General features: G+C 38.3%; 3 protein-coding genes across 3 annotated transcripts in view; all 3 read left to right on the top strand.

The window, feature by feature from the left end:
* Nucleotides 1-1,216: 1,216 nt before the first annotated feature.
* LOC146462711 (melanocyte-stimulating hormone receptor-like) lies at nt 1,217-3,023 on the top strand. Its single transcript, XM_085085536.1, has one exon. It carries the CDS (start codon nt 1,543-1,545, stop codon nt 2,470-2,472), a length of 930 nt encoding a protein of 309 aa, XP_084941662.1. The 5' UTR covers nt 1,217-1,542; the 3' UTR covers nt 2,473-3,023.
* Nucleotides 3,024-6,720: 3,697 nt separating this feature from the next.
* On the top strand, nt 6,721-9,184 carry LOC146462710 (melanocyte-stimulating hormone receptor-like). The gene has a single exon (XM_085085375.1). It carries the CDS (start codon nt 6,791-6,793, stop codon nt 7,781-7,783), a length of 993 nt encoding a protein of 330 aa, XP_084941501.1. The 5' UTR covers nt 6,721-6,790; the 3' UTR covers nt 7,784-9,184.
* A 3,923-nt stretch (nt 9,185-13,107) lies between these two features.
* Nucleotides 13,108-18,405, top strand: part of LOC146462703 (uncharacterized) — a 100,316-nt gene continuing 95,018 nt past the window's right edge. Inside the window, exons 1-2 of the mRNA XM_085085383.1 lie at nt 13,108-13,290; nt 17,054-17,375. Of these exons, the coding sequence (XP_084941509.1) occupies nt 17,059-17,375 (317 nt within the window). The 5' untranslated portion in view covers nt 13,108-13,290; nt 17,054-17,058. The remainder of the gene's footprint in view (nt 13,291-17,053; nt 17,376-18,405) is intronic.

Genomic DNA, 18,405 nt, shown 5'->3' with positions numbered 1-18,405 from the left:
TTGATCTCGGGGGAATTGGAACCCAAAACCTCTAGATTAGCCTTCCAGACGTGAAACGGAAACGAAGCGCAATCAAAAACGAGCACACTTGTGAACTACGATAATCCCAACCCAGAAGTCAACGCAGGCTTGGACAAAGGGAGTGAGGGACGACGGGAAAAGCATTTTCAGTGTTGCCTGTGCTCTTCGTGCATATTTCACTCTCTCCAGTTTCAAAAGCGCTCTTATTTTTCCCTCTCCAGCCTCCGCTCGATCGTGGAAGTGGCCTCCGTGGAGAAGAGAGATGGCAGTCGTCGAACAAGTGAAGAATTATTGCGAGCTTGCGATCGTAAAAAGTGTTGTCTGAAAAATATTTCCTTTATTCTTATTGCAGAATACAGCCAAATAAACACAACCTCTGCTTTTAAACTCTCAATTAAGAAAGTGAGTTTTTGTTGCCCTTTCTTTCATTTTTGCATTTTCGTTCAGCTTCCAAGTGTAAACTGAGAGGTAGTAAACGCAACGAGCCATAGTTTTGTTCTTCTTCGAAACGGAATGTAGGATCAAGGTATAGATTAAAAAATATAATTAAAGTTAGACAATCTCGCTTAATTTCGTTACTGCCAACCAAATGCAATACGATTCTTAGCGAATTAGCAACAATTGTATTATTTAGGCCTGCAGCTAAGGGAGCTCAAAGTGGATGTTTTTCCAAGTATATATTTTTTTAGCAGGTGAACTGAACAACTTTTACTAATATCAGGAAACAGCGTCAATTTTATACAAAGCTTTTTTCGTTTTTAAGTAAACAAAGCGTTTGGGCTCTGCTGGAAACTGTAAAGACTCCGCATTTATAAGCTGAAAGGTTATTATCTTGGGCTGAGAAATAAACAGACATACAACCGGCGCCAATGGTCATTTTGTCACTATCCATTAAACGTTTCATGACGGAGTATCTCTAATATAGGCTTTAAGTAATAATTATTTACATAGAAGAAAAGGTTCTCGCAGTTATATACGCAACCAGACTGCTGCGAAAATCATGAAAAAAATTCAGGCTTGAACGGGATCTTTTTCTGGTTTTTCGCAACAGTTTGGTTGCGTATATAACTGCGAGAACCTTTCCCTCTATTTAATCTTTCATCCGCAGTGCATATACATGTTACACATACATTACTAACTACTTATCACAATTGCTAAATATCACGCTTTTCAGTTGTAGTCAAGCTAACTCGTTGCTAACCTGGGGCGCTTTTCATTCAGCCAAAATTTTAAGTTCAACTGGTTCAAATGCAAATGAGACGAGCTTACATCAAACGGAAAATTCCTGTAACAAATGGACGACCTTCTGGGTACTTCACTTTTTCCATTCCAATCGGTCAGAACTGACATTTTCGTCCCATTTGCACAAAATTTTCATCTCCACTTTGTTGTCTTCTTGTGTCATGACGTAAGTTTTTTTTTTTTTATCTACCAATAAGATTTAAAGTTGGAAACTCGCGGATGTAAAAACGCCAAAATTTAAATCAAAGGATTGATCGTTCTGAATGATTCAAGCTCGACATGGTTAGCCAATTTTGCGATGAACGGTTGCAGAGGCTGGCACAACTCGTTCACCAGCATTCAACATTCATGTTCACTCTTTGTGTTTTAAACTTCATCTTCTCGCTCGTCGCGACTCTTGGAAATTTTCTTGTTATTCGCGCTATTTGGAAAGCTTCATCGATACCAGCTAATTTAAAGAAGACTTTCCTAAGCCTCGCGTTTTCAGATCTTGCTGTTGGACTGTTTTCACAGCTAATGCACGGTGTCATAATGGCGGTGATGTTGAAGATGGCGGCGAATCAAAATTATAACTTTGACTTCCTCTGTCCAACAGTTTTGACAATTTGTTATTTACCTACGTTTTTCCTCTCTTGTGCATCTTTTTTTAATATAAACTACATTGCTGTCGATAGACTTCTCGCTGTTTCTCTTCCTCTGCGATATCAAGAACTTGTCACTTCAAGACGAGTCGTTGTCGCTTTGGTGTCTTTATGGCTGACAAGTGGTGTTGCCACCTCCATAATCATTTCATTTACAAAGCACTCTGGCATGGTAACAGCGGTTGTAGGTTGGATTGGATTTCTCTTGACAAGCGTGGCATATCTTCGTATTTACAAAGTTGTGAGATATCACCAGAACCAAATACAAAGTCAACTTCAACAGGCGAATCATCAAGAAATGGAGCTACATCGAGAGAAGAAGTCCGCCTTTAATGCTCTGTTTATTTATGTTGTTTTTGTTGTCTGTTATCTTCCATATTTTTGCATTTTAATGTTATATGGAAATAATGGTTCTGGGAGTTCTTTATTGGCACCATATTTCACTACACATTTCTTGATTCTTCTCAATTCTTCGTTGAATCCCCTCGTGTACTGCTGGCGATATCGAGAAATTCGTCAGATTGTGAAAAGCACAGTGAAGAAAATAATTGGTATCACCGAGACGTAGGAACAAATAAGGTTGAATTTGTAGGCAGTCAGGAGAGTTTTAAAAGAAAAGTTAAAGAAGAAATAGAATATTTTACAAACTACCATTAACAAAGTGTCAGTTTGAAAAGCTAGGAAATACATTTGCTGATTAAAGGAAGCCGGCTTGAAACAATGAATTTATTTACGTAATACATAGTACTGATACTGGAGATTCCAGTCAGTTGACTCTTGTTGCAACAAACGGAGTATTGACTGAAGGACAATGGCGTTAATATCTTATAAGTCCGTTCAACAGAAGTTTATATAAAGTTTGTATACCAATGTGATCCTTTGTTATAGCAGGTTTGGCTGCAGTTAGCAAAGTTAGTGATTTTTAAGGGCGATTTTGTGCATAAACTGTACACTACGTTATCAAATGTTATGATAAAATTCGTCAGCTTTTATTGTATTTGACATAGATTTTGTGCAACCTGTCCGGTCACTTAGCCATTCCTCGAGAGTGACCGCTTAATACAGGTTCGACTGTAGTAATGTTTAGGGGTGGTCACTGCAAATACCCCAAACTGGGAATGTAGGGCTATGAGAACACAAAATTTCCTGTATTAGAAAGAATTATAGGATATTAAAGAAAAACCATTTGTCAAAAAGTGATACCTGAAGTGTATTTCATTTATTCCTTTTCAATTGAACGCACCCTTGGCGCTTTTTCAGTGTTTGAATTCAAATTTCAATGCATATAATCAGTAAAGCCAGTTATTACTATAGAAATGTAATGAAATTTTTCTAGGACTATTGTCCTAATAGTTCCCCGGGCTTGCTAGCCCTGTGAAGGAAATTTGGTTCAGTTTGGAGAGGTGAAATATTTGATCTCGGGTGAATTGGAACCCACAACCTCTAGATTAGCCTTCCAGACGTGAAATGGAAATGAAGCGCAATCAAAAACGAACACACGCATGAACTACGACAATCCCAACCCAGGCGTCAACGCAGGTGCGGACAAAGGAAGTGAGGGACGACGGGAAAAGCATTTCCAGCGTTGCCCTCGCTCCTCGTGCATATTTCATTTTCTCCAGTTTTCGCAAAAGCACTTTTTTTTCCTTCTCCAGTCTATACTCGATCGTAAAAGTGGCCTCCGTGGAGAAAAGAGATGGCAGTCGTCGAGCGAGTGAAGAATTATTGCGATCGTAAAAAGTGTTGTCTAAAGAATATTTCCTTTATTCTTTTTGCAAAATACAGTCAAATAAACGCAACCCCGGCCTTTAAACTCTCGATTAAGAAAAGTGAATTTTATTATCGCCCTTTCTTTGATCGTTGCATTTTCGTTCAGCTTGCAGTTGTAAACTGAGAGATAGTAAACGCAATGAGCCGTAGTTTTGTTTTTCTTCGAAAAGGAAGGTGAAACCAATGCATAAATTAAAAACTAAAATTCAAGATGAACAATTTTGCTTAATTTTGTCATCGCGAGTCAAACGAATACAATTTTTTTGCGAATTAGCATTAGCTGTATTATTTTGATCTGCAGCTACGAGGCTTCAAAGTGGATGTTTTTCAAAATATGTTTAGTTTAGCAGGTGAACTGAACAACTTTTACTAATGTCACGAAACAGCGTCAATTTTATACAAAGCTATTTTGGTTTTAAGTAAACAAAGTGTTAAAGACTCATTTATAAGCTGAAAGGTAATTATCTATTCTTGGTCTGAGAAATGAACAGACATGCAACCGGCGTCAATGATCATTTTGTCATTATTCACAAACGCTTCATGACGGTGAGTTTTTAATTTAGGCTTTAAGTTATCAGTTGGTTTAATTAGGCGGGCGCGTTACTTTCAAATTAAGGCCGCGCAATTAAAGAAGCCTATAATTTTGTATGATCCTTATCAGTTGTAAACATAAATTAGTGAAGCTCACGCGTTGCTAGCCCGAGGCGTTTGTCATTAAGCCAAAATGTTTCGGTTCGGCTGGTTGAATTGCAAATAGTTCGCGCGGATATTAGACGGAAAGCTCCCGGAACAAATGGATGATCTTTGGAGGTCCTTTCCAATCGGTCAGAAGGGAAATTTTCGTTTCATTTGCACAAATTTTTCATTTCCACGTTGTTGTCTTTTTGTACCACCAATTAAGTTTTTTTTATCTACCATTGCGTTTGCAAGTTGAGAACGAATGGAAAAAAAATGCCTTTCCATTTGACACGGAAGTTTCCGGCGGAATCTTCCAACCGAAAATTTTGGTTAAATAGAAAGCGCCCCTGTTGTTGAATGATTGTATATTTAACAATTATTCCACGAGCGCGCGTTGGATATGACATGATACATACACAACTGCATGAGTGCGCAGCGCCAAGTTGGCTATAATTAATTATTAAATTCTCAGCCTCGGATATTGCATTTCTAGCGTTCTGATTGGTTCACTAAATCCCAGTTATCGGCTCATATACCGTAGTTTGACCTTATATGGAAAACGAATGCCCCAGGTGTCGCTAAGCTAAATTTTTTTTTCGGCGGGAAGCGAAAGTTTCTTCGGAAAAATGTAGAAAAAAAAAAAAAAAGAAGAAATACCAAACAATGCCATTTCAATAAAACGACAATAAAAGCCACAAAGTTCGGTTTGACACTATTTAATGGTACGTATCTCTGAAGTTTCCTTTAAAATCCGAAAAATTGCGCGATTTTACGATTTAGATCACATAAACTTAACAGCAACAACAACAACAATAACAACCGGTTACCTTTAAAAGTTTCAGGATGGCTTGCAAAACGATCAAAAAAAATTTTACAAGAAGAGCTTAACGCCTGCCTTTATGTTTCTACGCATTTACGAGGACTCCAGTCACAAAAGTTCATCTATGAAATCCGTACGAGCGGCGGCCATAATGTTCGTTTCCGTCGCTCGGCACTACTCAACAAAACATTTGCACAAACGTGGACAGCTCTTACGCTTCTTGATAACCTTGAAGTTTAAAAGCTTGCACTGAATGCTTGTCTCAGTAAGGTTGTACCTCGTACACTTGGACCCTCCTTAAGTGTTTTAAAATGTCTGCGAGGAATTCAGTTCAGCGTAAAAAAAAGCCGTCCTTGATCCCTTCCTTCGCTCGGCACCACACAGCAAAACATTTGCTCAAATGTGCACAATTATTACGCTTCTCGATGAGCTGGAACTTCAAAAGCACTTGAATGCTTGTCTCAGAAAGATGGTAACTCGTACATTTAAACGTTTCTTGAATTTGAGATGTCCGACTGTGTCCGATCTTCCTCGCCAATTCGATTTTTCATTCAACTCCGTTTGCAAAGAGCTGCGCGTGTCATGTGATCATTAAGTTTCGCGCGCTTTGGTTGGAAGTTGCCTCAACATCCGGTCGTTTTAATTTGAAAGAATTTTTACTTAATATAAAATTCAGTAAACTTCAACTGCAATACCCAAACGCGGAGAATTTAATAAAACAATTATTCCATTCGCACTTGCTGGATATGAGATTGGTTATAGCCAACTCGGCGCTTCGCGCCTCGTTGGCTATTTACCATCTCATATCCAACGCACGCTCATGGAATTATTGTTAAATATCATCTCGTATCCAACAAGCGCGAGATGAATACTTGCTTTATTAAAAACAACCACGAAAAATCGCTAAATCGTGCTGATTTAGTGATATTTTCTTTTCTGTCTGATGCCTACTCTTATCATAATGTCTTGGTATAATTAATTCCTCATATACCATGGCCGCTAAGCCAATCAAATCCCTGGAATTGCATTATACGATGATCCATTTTTTAACAATTTGCGTTATACGTTTTCGAAGCAGTTACAGAAGAAAAATTTTCTTTGTATTTTGTTAATTTGTTTCATCCCGAGCAATCACCCACATGGTTTCTTCCTATATATATATTTTTTGAATGTTTGAATTAATACTTGGTTGACCACTGATTGCCATTAAACACGATTGTCCTTCTGTATTAGCATTTATTGAGTCCTTCCGGCGGCGTTCAACGGAACATTATAGTAAAAATACCTTGTAAAGTTCTGTAGTCAACAATGAATTAGCCCGTCATAATTGTTATATACAGGAAATTTAAAAAGAAGAGATCAGTGCTAATAGCGTGTGAGCCGTGTAGCACCCATGTAATGCGATAGAAAAGGAATTAAATTGTTTTCATTTTTTTTTTTTTGCTGGGTTATCCAGAAGTCGTGGGTTCAAATTCCGCCGGAGTCAAAGATTTTTCTGTGAGCTCGGCAAAACAAATTTCCTTTACAGGACTAGCAAGCTCAGGGAACTAGTAGAACAATAGTCCTAAAAATAATTCATCTATTTTTATGTTAATAACTGCACTGGCTTTATGAATATATGCACTCAAATTTGAATTTAAGTACTGTAGTTGCCGGAATAATCAACTGTACCATGGCTGCTCAGTTTTGCAAGCACAAGTTGAAGGAGCTGGAGTGCTTCATCCACCATTACAAAACATTCATGTTCACTCTTTGTGTTTTGAACTTAATTTTCTCTCTTGCGGCGACAGTTGGAAATCTCCTCGTTGTTCACGCTCTGTGGAAAGCCTCATCAATACCAGCTAATTTGAAGAAGATGTTCCTAAGCCTCGTCTTTTCGGATCTTGCTGTTGGACTGTTTGTGCACCTCATTTACGGCATCATAATGGCGGTGATGTTGAAGATGGCGGCGAATGGAAACTATAACTTCGATTTCCTTTGTCCAACAGTTTTAACAATTTGCGTCTTTTCTATGTTTTTGCTCGCTTGTGCATCGTTCCTTAACATAACCGTCATTGCTGTCGATAGACTTCTCGCTGTTTCTCTCCATCTGCGATATCAAGAACTTGTCACTTCAAGACGGGTTGATATGGCTTTAGTGTCTCTATGGCTGACAAGTGGTATTGCTGCATCCATGCTCATAACACTTCCGAAGCAATCCTACGTGGTTACAGCGGTCGTGATATGCTTTGGATTTCTCTTGTCAACTGTGGCAAATATTCGTATTTACAAAGTTGTGAAATATCACCAGAACCGAATACAAAGTCAACTTCAACAAGCGAATCATCAAGAAATGGAACTACACCGAGAGAAGAAATCCGCCTTTAATGCTCTGTTTGTTTATCTTGTTTTTATTATCTGTTATCTTCCTTACTTTGTCGTTGTAATTTTGTCCGCGGTAACTAATTCTTCTCAAATCCGCTCTTTTTTGGTGGTACCCAAAGAAGCTACACTATCGTTGATTCTTCTTAATTCTTCGTTAAACCCCCTCGTGTACTGTTGGCGATATCGAGAAATTCGCCAACTTGTGAATAGCACAGTGAAGAAAATATTTCACATCACCGAGACGTGAGGTTGGGGTAGGATTGAATTTTTTCTTTAGCAGAGCGAAGTTTAAAAGAAAAAAAAATCAGGGAGAAGAATTGCGGATACTAACAGTCACGGATTGAAGTATAGCTTTAGAAAAAAGCAATAAATTCAGAAACAAAGATTACGAGGTTTTTTTGTGGAAGAAATAGGCTTGTTACGATTTAAAAAAAAAAAAACACAACGCCTTTTAATGACGTTTCAGCAGCTGCAACAGTGTCAGATTACAGCAAAAAGGGCGGCGTTGCATTTCAATGGACTGGTTTAATTAGAATTGCAAATGGCGAGTACATTTGATGCTCTCGGAGAAGTGTGTTTCAAGGAGTGTTGCCCAAGGTAGCTTAGGTGTTTTTATGGCTTACAGGAGGTGTTCTCTTGGCTTGGCACGCATCCTGCATGACGCGGTCTACTTTTCATAAATACTTTGACAAAGATGGTGTCTTTATTGCATAGCCACTCTTTTATCCAGCAGTAAAACATGACAGTGAGATTCAAGACTCACTTTTCTTCAGTGCATGTCAAGCAACGCTGACTCTTGCTAACTGAATATTTCTGTGTCAACTCAAGTTTTCAAGCCAAAAAGCATTCAGTAATTGTTGTACAAAATCTTCATGTATTTATTCTGAAAGAAATAGGATTTATGTGCTGTAAATATGTACTTTAAAAGGTTGGAAACAGACGCCTTTTATGTATAATGTGGTCCTAAAATAGTTGACAGGTGTTTAATTTAACAATGTCAGGAAATTTAATAAGGCCAATGTTTACATAATGGGAGTAATATGATCACAAAGTAGTACGTTGTTGATGATTCTAATGATTCTAACAACTTTGTTTTGTAGCTTCAGTAATTGTGATAATTGATTTTTGTAATTATTATCCCACAATGATATGCAACCATAGGTTAGATAAGGATATACAAGTGCATAATAAATGTACTTATGACAAAGATGACAATTGTATATACTGTGGTGAAAAAGATTCTATCGACCACACTTTTAGAGATTGCTCCCCCATTCAAGTCTTCACACAGAAAGTTATTGATTGATTTAATAATGTAAATGGTTCTCGATTTAATCCGTCTGCTGAAGAAAAACTGTTTGGCATCCTTTCCGGATCTTACGAAAAACGCTTATTAGCGGAATTTAATTATACTCTGCTTTTCATAAGGTACTACATTTAAACCAGCAAACTACACGATAAATTAATAGGCCATTTTCATGATGGCGTCATTTGACTACAACTACCAGAATGCATTTCGTTTTCCTTTTTAAATTCAAATATTGTAATCCCAGTGGAGAGCAAAGAACAATAGCTCTAATTAGCATGAGAAAACAAACAACTGAAGGATTCTGGTAGTTGTAGTCAAATGACGCCATAGTGAAAATGTCCTATTCTCCTCCCAGATTTTATTACAAGAATCCTTCCAAAGAACATAGTTGAAGGCCAGCGATGAAGGACAAAAAATATGTCTCCTCCGCCTCTAAAACAACTACAATAATAAATAAATAATAATGTGAATAATTACAATAATAATTATAAACTTGTTACGTTAAGCTACACCATTATATTGTATAACATTTAACTAAGTTACATTGTATTGCTGTGGCCAATTAACTGTAATATGTAAATAGCCGATTTGATGTAAACAAGTATGACAGAAAGTAGAATAAAAATTGTTAAAAAAATAAATAAATAAACATACTTATCGGAGATTGGGTTATTAGATGTTGTTTTAGTTTTGCGATAATATTCACACTTTTACTAAGTTTTCTACTAACGGTCAATATGGTGATGCAATGACAGGAGGCAGTCAATAATTAATGCTTAATATTTAACACTGTAAGACTGCTCGAGGTATTGATCTGCTAATTTGAGAGCGGGGTGTAAATGATTATTAATTTGTTGTTGATGTTGTTGTTGTTGTTGTTGTTGAAAAGCTAATGGTGCGTTCTATTGACCGTATCCCGGAATGAGAATAAGCGGAATACTGAGCTGTTAGATCTCTCTTTTAAAGTAAATTTGGGAAGTCATCTCTGCAAACCTTCGCTGATGCACGATAATTTAAGAGCCATTTTGTACTTCAGTAACTCCAAAAACCTGTTATGAGCTATGTATTCCTTTTCCGGAGTAGGGTCACTCGAATACACCCTAAGTGTTTTGTCTATTTTAAATTCAGGGTAAGTCTATTTTCGCATAACCATTCATAAATGGCTGGAAATTCAAATTTTTTTGTTGAAGTAATACATCTGGATCTTACCAGTCACAGTTAATAAAATAAAGATATCACCAGAACCAACTCTGACAACGCCAACTTCAACATAAAAGTAACGGGCAGGGAATGGAGGAAGTTTGTTTTTAATGTACTATCTCTTTTCGTTGGTTTTCATCGCCTATTTTCTGTCAAAATTTTGCACGTGTTGTTGTCTTGAACTGGAAGTTTTATCGTTCCGATACCATATGTAAAACTCAGCAAGGCTTTCATATCTCAAGACGATTCGGACGCAACCAAACAGGAGCTGAAGAGTCTGATATCGGCTAACAGCATTGGAAGGGCTTCTGGGGTGGGTAAATTCTGAAAGCCCAGCTTCGAAAAGAGAATTATTCAGATATGATGTGCAAAATTTTGATGACGTTACGTGCTAACAACCTATTAATGATCATTGTTCGTATACCGTAACATAAGATTATACCTTATATCCACGTGACCAAGTGAAAGCAGGGGGGTCAACTCAGATCTGTGACGCCATGCATGCAAATGAGTCAACCTCGTTTCGAGGGAGGAAGAGAGAGGACCCCAGAAACGAGGATGGTAAATGTGTTAGCATATTTGAGATTTGACTTTTCGTCATAGCAAAGAGCCCTAGCGAAAGCTTCGCTGGTCGCCATTCCTGTAGCTTTTACAACAAAAATCTCGATTGATACAGGAGAATAGCATATTCAAGGAAGGTGGTGTGCCATAATTTTCAGGAATATGCTTGGGCTTAGTTTCATTCATGACTCAGGCGACCCAGACGTGTTCGTGGCCATACACAGGTTTTATGCCAGTAAAGTACTTGTAAGAACGTTTGTTGAAACGTGTTTGGTATTGACCATATGTACTAGTTACTGGCTCGGAATGATCGACACAGAATTTGAAACAGTTGTTGGCTTCACACTACAAGCTAAGTTAGTTTCAAGTAAGCACTTGATTCAAGTGCACTTGAAAATCTCAAGTCGCACTTTAGAAAACTTGGCTTCACACCTGGTGACAAAGTATACACTTGAAGCACAAGCTGTCAATCATCGTTCGCGGTAAAATCAGAAATGCAATTGCTCGCCGGAAAATCATGGAGCCTTTGCAACGGAAAAACGTTTTATGTTGTTTACTCTTTATTTTGTCTTTAATTTATCTCAGAGAGTTTTAACATTACAGGAAATGCATAGGTACTTCATTGTTTATGAGTTCTTGGCGACAAAACAAAAGAACAGGCAACATCTTCTGAACTGAAAATCGATAGTTCAGACTGACTGTAAAGATGAAATTCAAATAAGATCGTAAGTTTTACTATTTGTATCGACTTTTCCTTCCTTTTTATGTTTACTTACAAAAAAGACTGTTCCATGGAGTCCTCAAACTGCGAGGCGTATCTCCAGCCATCCATTTTGATTTTTTTTTTTTGGATTAATTTTAGTTCACGGCAAAATGTTTATCTGTTTGTGGCACCGCAGCACGTGGCTTTCAGTTGGTTTCCCTTTTCCTATTGGTCAAGTACGTTCTCAAGTGTGGTGTTGGCCATACTTGGCGGCGTACTTCGGCTTCTTTGAACTACGAACGTTTCCATGGTCACCAAGTAAAGTTCAAGTTGGTAGGTTTTACCCCTTCACACTCAAGTAGGTTTCAAGTGCACTTAGATTATACTTACAAGCTCTAGTGTGAAGCCCCCAAGTGTAGTTCTTCAGTATGTACTTTGCATTGTCTCAAGGGACTGATACTAAGTGTGTCTTACTCCTGTTACTGATCAATGTGAGAAAAGAAAAGAAGAAAAAGTTCAGCGTGGTTTGTCATCCCAGACTATTTTGGTTGAACTTGTTGTGTTGTTTCATTTCTGTTCAATACAACCCTTGAAAATAGTTCCGGCCATCGATTAAGATATGTGATCAATCAAAAACGTTTATAAATAACTGTTTTATAAAAGGCAAACACGATTATTGTTCCACAGAGATGAGGAGGCGTATTATCTGTGAGCACAGGTTTCTAGTTGCTGAGGGTAGAGTGAACGCCTCACAATTCTGAAACAAGTGACGTATACCCTGACCGTGAAGTCAGCCTTGCTCTTTTTTTAGTATAGCAGTGAATTTTTACGAAACTATCAAGCACACAGGTTTCAGCTGAATAGACAACATTTCTCTTTCTTTGAATTTAGTGTTGTCGTTGTTGGATGATCAGGTCAGTGTATACAGGACTGCTGTAAGAGTTGGCGCAATAAACCTCTCAGCCTTGTAGAACCTGTGAGTCATTTAGTTTTCTTTGAGTTTCACGGATCTCTTCGACAACGGAACTGACGGCGCTACAGTCGAATTTCTGAGCCTTGACGATCCAAATCCACAGTCCGGGTTACAAAAACGAAGAATTCTTGTAGTGTCGTAAAAGGAGTCGTCTAAATTTGTATTATTGTCAGTCGTTAATTAATACATCCCTTTTTCTAATAATTTGTGTACTCTCTCACCCCATCAAAGTTTTCGAGCCGCCGAACACACCCACGTGATGGCAGCACACCGCACGAGGCCATTTATTCGGGGACCAATTGGTCAAACGACGACTATTTATAAATTACTGAATACAAGCTAAACAGGCATACACACGAACTCCTCTAGATATCATATCCAATTTTAAGACGGTCCATATTTTACGCGAAGCTCGTGCGTGAGAATCCAAGCTTTCGGCACCTCGCTCCTCGCAACGGTTCGCGCTCTCTACGATTCCCTTTTCCCTGGTGAATTTACGAGAGAGCAGTTTAGACTGGGTCTAGACTACCATCTACGAAGAACATAGCATTATTAGAGCGATGTTAGATGGCGTTTTACATCACGACTTTATAGACTGTATCCCCTTTTGTACAAAGTTGCACTTGGTTTAACTCATCCTTAGTTGATGAGCTTAACACACGCTCGTCTACTTGATCATATACGTGCGAAATTAGCTGTGTAATCAGTATAATGCTTGAAGGGGGTAGGTAAGCCATATGCCGCATTCATAAACTTTGCCGGTTGCCGTTTATTGCTGTCACGCAAGATCTAGATGCCAATTAATTGAGGGCCAATGGGACAACAGAAGCAGGCATCAGCAGTTAGACATGACTAACCTGACCCCTGGTTAGTTTAATGAGGCCAAATTCTGGGCATTTTCCCATTTATTTTCTATCAGACCGCCGTATCATGAAGTTCGCAGGCCCTCTACTGTAACTTTTACGGAAAAGATTCGATTAATTCAGAAAACACCCTCTCCAAAGCAAGGTACGTTAACTGTTTAGAATGTTTTTTTATAAACTGACGAAATCTAGCCACTTTCGACTTCCGCTCTTTAAGGGTACTAATATACATTTTTAAGACTTTCGCTCAGTTTGCTTCGACCACGATCACTGAAGGCAATCACTTTCCTTCGTTTTAGAAGGCTAGATCTGACAGTGTGTCTAATGATTTCCGAGTAGAATTAGTGCTGCAATGAAACGGAGGTATAAGTATTTCCCAAGTTAGCAATTATACTCCTCAATTAATTACCGCTACCGTGACACCAAGCGAAGTAATCGTTTTTATTAACAACACACCGTGAAATGGTCAGACCCAAATTACTGAGTAACAAAGCTCGCTGAAAACTCGCAACAGTTTGCGCAAGGAGTTTAGGGCAGTCTGCCAGTGTCAGGTGAAGGATTTTGTCGATTTCAACACATGGTTGCTCGAAGGGGACTCTTGTGTTGTTCGATATTTCTTCTATTATGAACGAAAGGCATACGATCATACGATCCAATTCTTTTTGCTTATGTGGAAAAGTCAAACTAGTTTCTGGCTTGGAACACTGGAAATTACAATACAAATCGAGCAGTCATGATCATTTACCGTAGGCCTGTCGAATTCTGAAGACGAAAATGAACTTCAAAGAACTGAACTTCGTGAGTATAACTAGGAGTCTTGCTGGAGGAAATACATTAAAAGCCTCGTTTGCTAAGTGCTACAGTCGTGTTCAAGAACATCCATTAGCGAAACCATGCTGAATCGCTCGGAGAATTGGAAGACCAAATTTGCGTAAGAAGATGGCCGTATTTTCAGCCGTATTTTGACACTTAACAAACATCGAATTCAAACAGGAGTTTATAGAACTGAAGTCAGATCCTTTTGAAACACTGCTAAACAAGCACGACTACCTACATTCTATAATTGAGGATTACAAGAAATTGCAACCTGCACGCACAGAGTAGAAAGCCAACTCATAACCAGTAATGTAGCAAATGTACCAGGATTTTCGGGATACTCAGGTTGCAACTGACTTACCTATCGATATCCGTAGATATAAATACTGACTGTCAACTACAGTAAACGCTCATATTATTTTGGTTCCGTGTTATGGACAAGACTGAACTATAGTATTAAGAACTCACCCAGTAATGACACATTTAAAACGCTATAACGAAATTAAACAACCACTTAGCTGTGGATTTTTAAAGAGTCTGTTAGCTTCTGTTTAACGCCGGGTTCGACGCTCACCTTTCCGCTTACAGTCACACGACATTGTTGTTCACGTAACTACAACAGGCCTAAGATCTCAATCAGTCTGATAAATACTCTCAGGTACAATGTATCCTAAATTGCCTTCAATTGCAAACCAACCTTTTTTATTTGTAAATTGAAGACGAACACCCGCTAGATTTCTGCTTATATTTCAATATGTGTATGTAAATACAATTACTTGAAATTTGGGGAAATTTATTCATCTCCACTTTCAGTTTCACTTCGCCAACGCAGCTGGTTTCCGCCATGCAGAAACCTCGCACTGGCAACTGCGAACACAATAGCAGAGTATTAAACACGATTACAAAAGTTAAAAGTTCCCAGAAGGAAACGAACAGAAAACAACTCCCTCTGTTACGAGTCAACCCTTTTGGGGACACAGTAGTTTTTTGGCTGTATAAATCCCAGCAGACCAGTTTACGGCGTGTTAGCTGTGTATTCTAATCATGCGGGCTCGGAGAACATCACCAGAATTCTTTGAGAGATCGAACATGGAGTCGTCTAAATATGCACTCTTCAAAGTCTGATTTGTTCAGTTCTTATTTCTGAGAATTTACGTCTCTGTTCTCAGTACCCTGCGTGCAGAGGCCCTTCGATCTTCCTAGGAGGAAGATCGAAGGGCCTCTGCTCGCAGGGTATGTTCTCAAATGTTAGTGAGCAAACTAAAGTTGCCACGCAATGATATTTATTGCATAACGCATGAAATGACTCAGCAAAATGCTGTATTCATTACTTATGTTGAACCCTGTCTGTCAATAAACCAATTATTTCAGGACCAGTGAGACACAAGTACAGCACGTCAATCAATAAACAATACAACGTCAGACCTTCATAGCTACACGTGACTGGGTATGAACAGTCTTGTGGCATCTCATTTATAATGCCTTAAACTGGGAATTTTGCCATTTACATTTTACGAGACTCGCACCATGAATTTCGCCAACCGTCCGTGATAAATTTTATCATACAAATTTCGATTGATTCAAGAGAGAAGGCATTCTAAGACAAGGTACGTTAATGGTTTCCACTTTTCGAAGAAATCCATACACTTTTCACTTCCGTTTAGTAAAGTTATCGGCATTTCCCGCACCTCCGCTTTCGATCACTGGAGAGAAAGAAAAAACTCGCCGTCGTTTTAGTAACATGCCAGATCTGCCACCGCGGGATTTACGAGTTTATTTTGCATTGTTGCTGAAGTAGAATAAGAAACGGAGAAATACGTGCACAGTGTGTATGCGTTTGTTTTTGCTTTCTATTGATTAATATGATGCCGAGAGGAAGAATCGCTTAAAATCGTTCAGTAGACTAACATCAAAACAAATAGCCAGTCGTCCATTTTCTATCTTTTTTCGGGCCGAAGAAAACTGAAAACTCGATGTCAGTAGTTTGCACGGGGACTGACAATTTCGGGGGCTGATCGATCTCCTGAATGGCGCACCGAGGAATGACCATAACCTTCAATGATCCGAATATTTCAACAATGGCGTGATGGAGGCTGTTTGCAACATTGTGTTTCATTTTACCTTTTTTTGTATAGTAGTGGAAGTCAAGCCTAAACGGTAATAGATTTTTAGCTATTTTTGTTTTGAAAATATGTCAAGGAAGACGTGGTGAGACGCAGACCATAGTTATCGGATTTCTCAATGCGTATCCGTCTTTAAAAATGATTTTAGCCAATCGGCGGGGTTGTGAGAACTGTCACATGGTCGGACTTACCATGTCGTGACTTTTGATTTCCGTATAAAATTCGATGTTCTCATTTCGGTGTACGAGAAGTTCAGTGCAAGCAACTATGGGCGCCGCCACTTGTTGGTTTCACCGTTAAGCTTCATCGAAAACAGAGCCATTCCAAGACAAGGCATCATCAGTTCAGTTTCAAAACTGTGGAAGTCTACGCAATTAGTAAGCGGCGGCTTACATGTGCACAAACTTATTTGTACAAACTTCTCAGTTCACGATCTGCGACTGCCGAGAAATTACTGTTTTCTTATTCTCTGCCTCGCGGTCATATTTTAGTGAACTTATCAAAATAAGGTTTCCTTGAAATAGTTTTATTCATAAACGTTTACACTGTTCGCCTGCAGTTCACGAGATCAAAAACATTTTTCAAATCGACTGTTTCTTGAAAACAAGATTTGTGCATGCAATGCAACCCAACATATTCCACCGTCACCGCTCCAAAGCAAAGCAAAGCAAAGCAAAGCAATAAGTTCATTTATCCCTCAATATTTATAAGCAACTGATGTATTTAATACCCCGTTTCATTTACATTAAGACTTGGGGCTGTGGCTAATGTGGCGGGCAAACTGTTCCACTGCTTTATGGTTCTAGGTAAAACGCTGTATTGAAGATAGGTTTTCCTTTCGTAGGGACTCAATTCTAAAGGATTTTGGCGTGACTAAACAACGTCCTCTAGTACTTCCTGAACTCCTCTAGTATTTATAATTTACCGTCGTTGACCTTACATATTTGCATTTCTTTTTGATATCAATAGAATTTATGGAACAGTCACAAGTTTCCACGGACGGCTGTATGCTGGTATATGTACCTTTTAATGATCCCAGCAATGAAGCACCAGTGAAACGAATGAAGAAGGAACCTGGTACAAACACTGGGAAAAGTGTTGTGGTTTTGAAAAGCACTGATGTTACAAGGCGGGATGGAATTGTATTCATGCCAAACACAATTGAGATGGCAAAAATTAAGAAAAAAGAGAAGGGACAGTTTAAAACAAATGTGCAGTTTTCTTCAAAGATGACATCAGCTGATATTAAAAGGATGTTAGTGGAGATATTTCCCTTTCTTCAATATCAGAGGTAATTATTGTAATTTACTGGTCAGTAAAACATAACTTTGTGCCTTAAACTGAGTAAGTTAAACAATTATAAGGGACTGCATATTCATCAGGTCATGGGGTCAGCTGGGCAGAGGGAGGCATGTAAAAAAAAAAAACAAACAACAACAACAACAATCTCCAGTTAAGGGAGGCATAGTGACCTCTAAAATATTAAAGAGACAGGTGTGTAATTCTATTTTGCCCAAGAAGTACAAAAATATTAGCTGTAGATACAGTATGTCATAAAATTCACAAAACAGAGCGAAACAGACCCTTTTTGCCTTAGAGACTGACTGTTGATGTTTTCTTTGAAGAAAGATCTTAAATTTCATTTAATAGAAGTTAAAATTAAAAAGCCATTTAGCCAAATTTAAACACTTTGGAAAGACATCAACACTGAATTTGAAACAACAGAAAATAATTTTCATATACTTGTATTTTACATTGTCTCCCTTCTTCCACTTAATTCTAATTAAGTTGGCTGTTAAAACAGCCCATTTTACAGGTATACTTTTAGTGACGTGGCTTTTGAGTAGAGTTGACATTGCTTTGACATAAGCCTCAGTGCTTTTTACATGAAAATGAAAACAACAATCAAGGACAAAAGGGCTTAGGAAAAATGTCACAAAACATGTAAAATATGATTTAAGGTTACCAGCTAACATTTACACACATGTTCTATCCCCCATTCTATCCTAAAGTGAAAGATAAATTTACTTCTGCAGTAGAATAAATAAGAACAGCTTAACTGGAACATAAGCCCAAAGCCCTAATTACCTTTTATGTGGCAAAAACATGTTCAAAAGTGACTTTCGGTTTATAACCACGAGTTTAACTTGCCTGAACTTCACATCCTCTAGTTCGAGTTTGCGCATGACTGACCTTTCAAAAGTTATTCGCTCATTGGCCACTTCCAGTCTCTTCAGTGAGTCTCTTGGACCGTAGGTACTTGATAATTATGGTGATTTTTATGTCCCCAATTTTTTACAAAATACTCAGCTGACCACAAG

The sequence above is a fragment of the Pavona decussata genome, unplaced genomic scaffold (genome assembly GCF_977016875.1).
Source record: "Pavona decussata unplaced genomic scaffold, jaPavDecu1.1 SCAFFOLD_186, whole genome shotgun sequence".
Lineage (NCBI taxonomy): Eukaryota > Metazoa > Cnidaria > Anthozoa > Scleractinia > Agariciidae > Pavona > Pavona decussata.
Note: the sequence above shows the minus strand (reverse complement) of the source record. Positions and strands in the feature narration are given on the sequence as shown.

Bases quoted from the DNA above. Each gene is read 5' to 3' on its own strand.
- LOC146462711 (XM_085085536.1), top strand. From the start codon at position 1,543: ATGGTTAGCCAATTTTGCGATGAACGGTTGCAGAGGCTGGCACAACTC.
- LOC146462710 (XM_085085375.1), top strand. From the start codon at position 6,791: ATGCACTCAAATTTGAATTTAAGTACTGTAGTTGCCGGAATAATCAAC.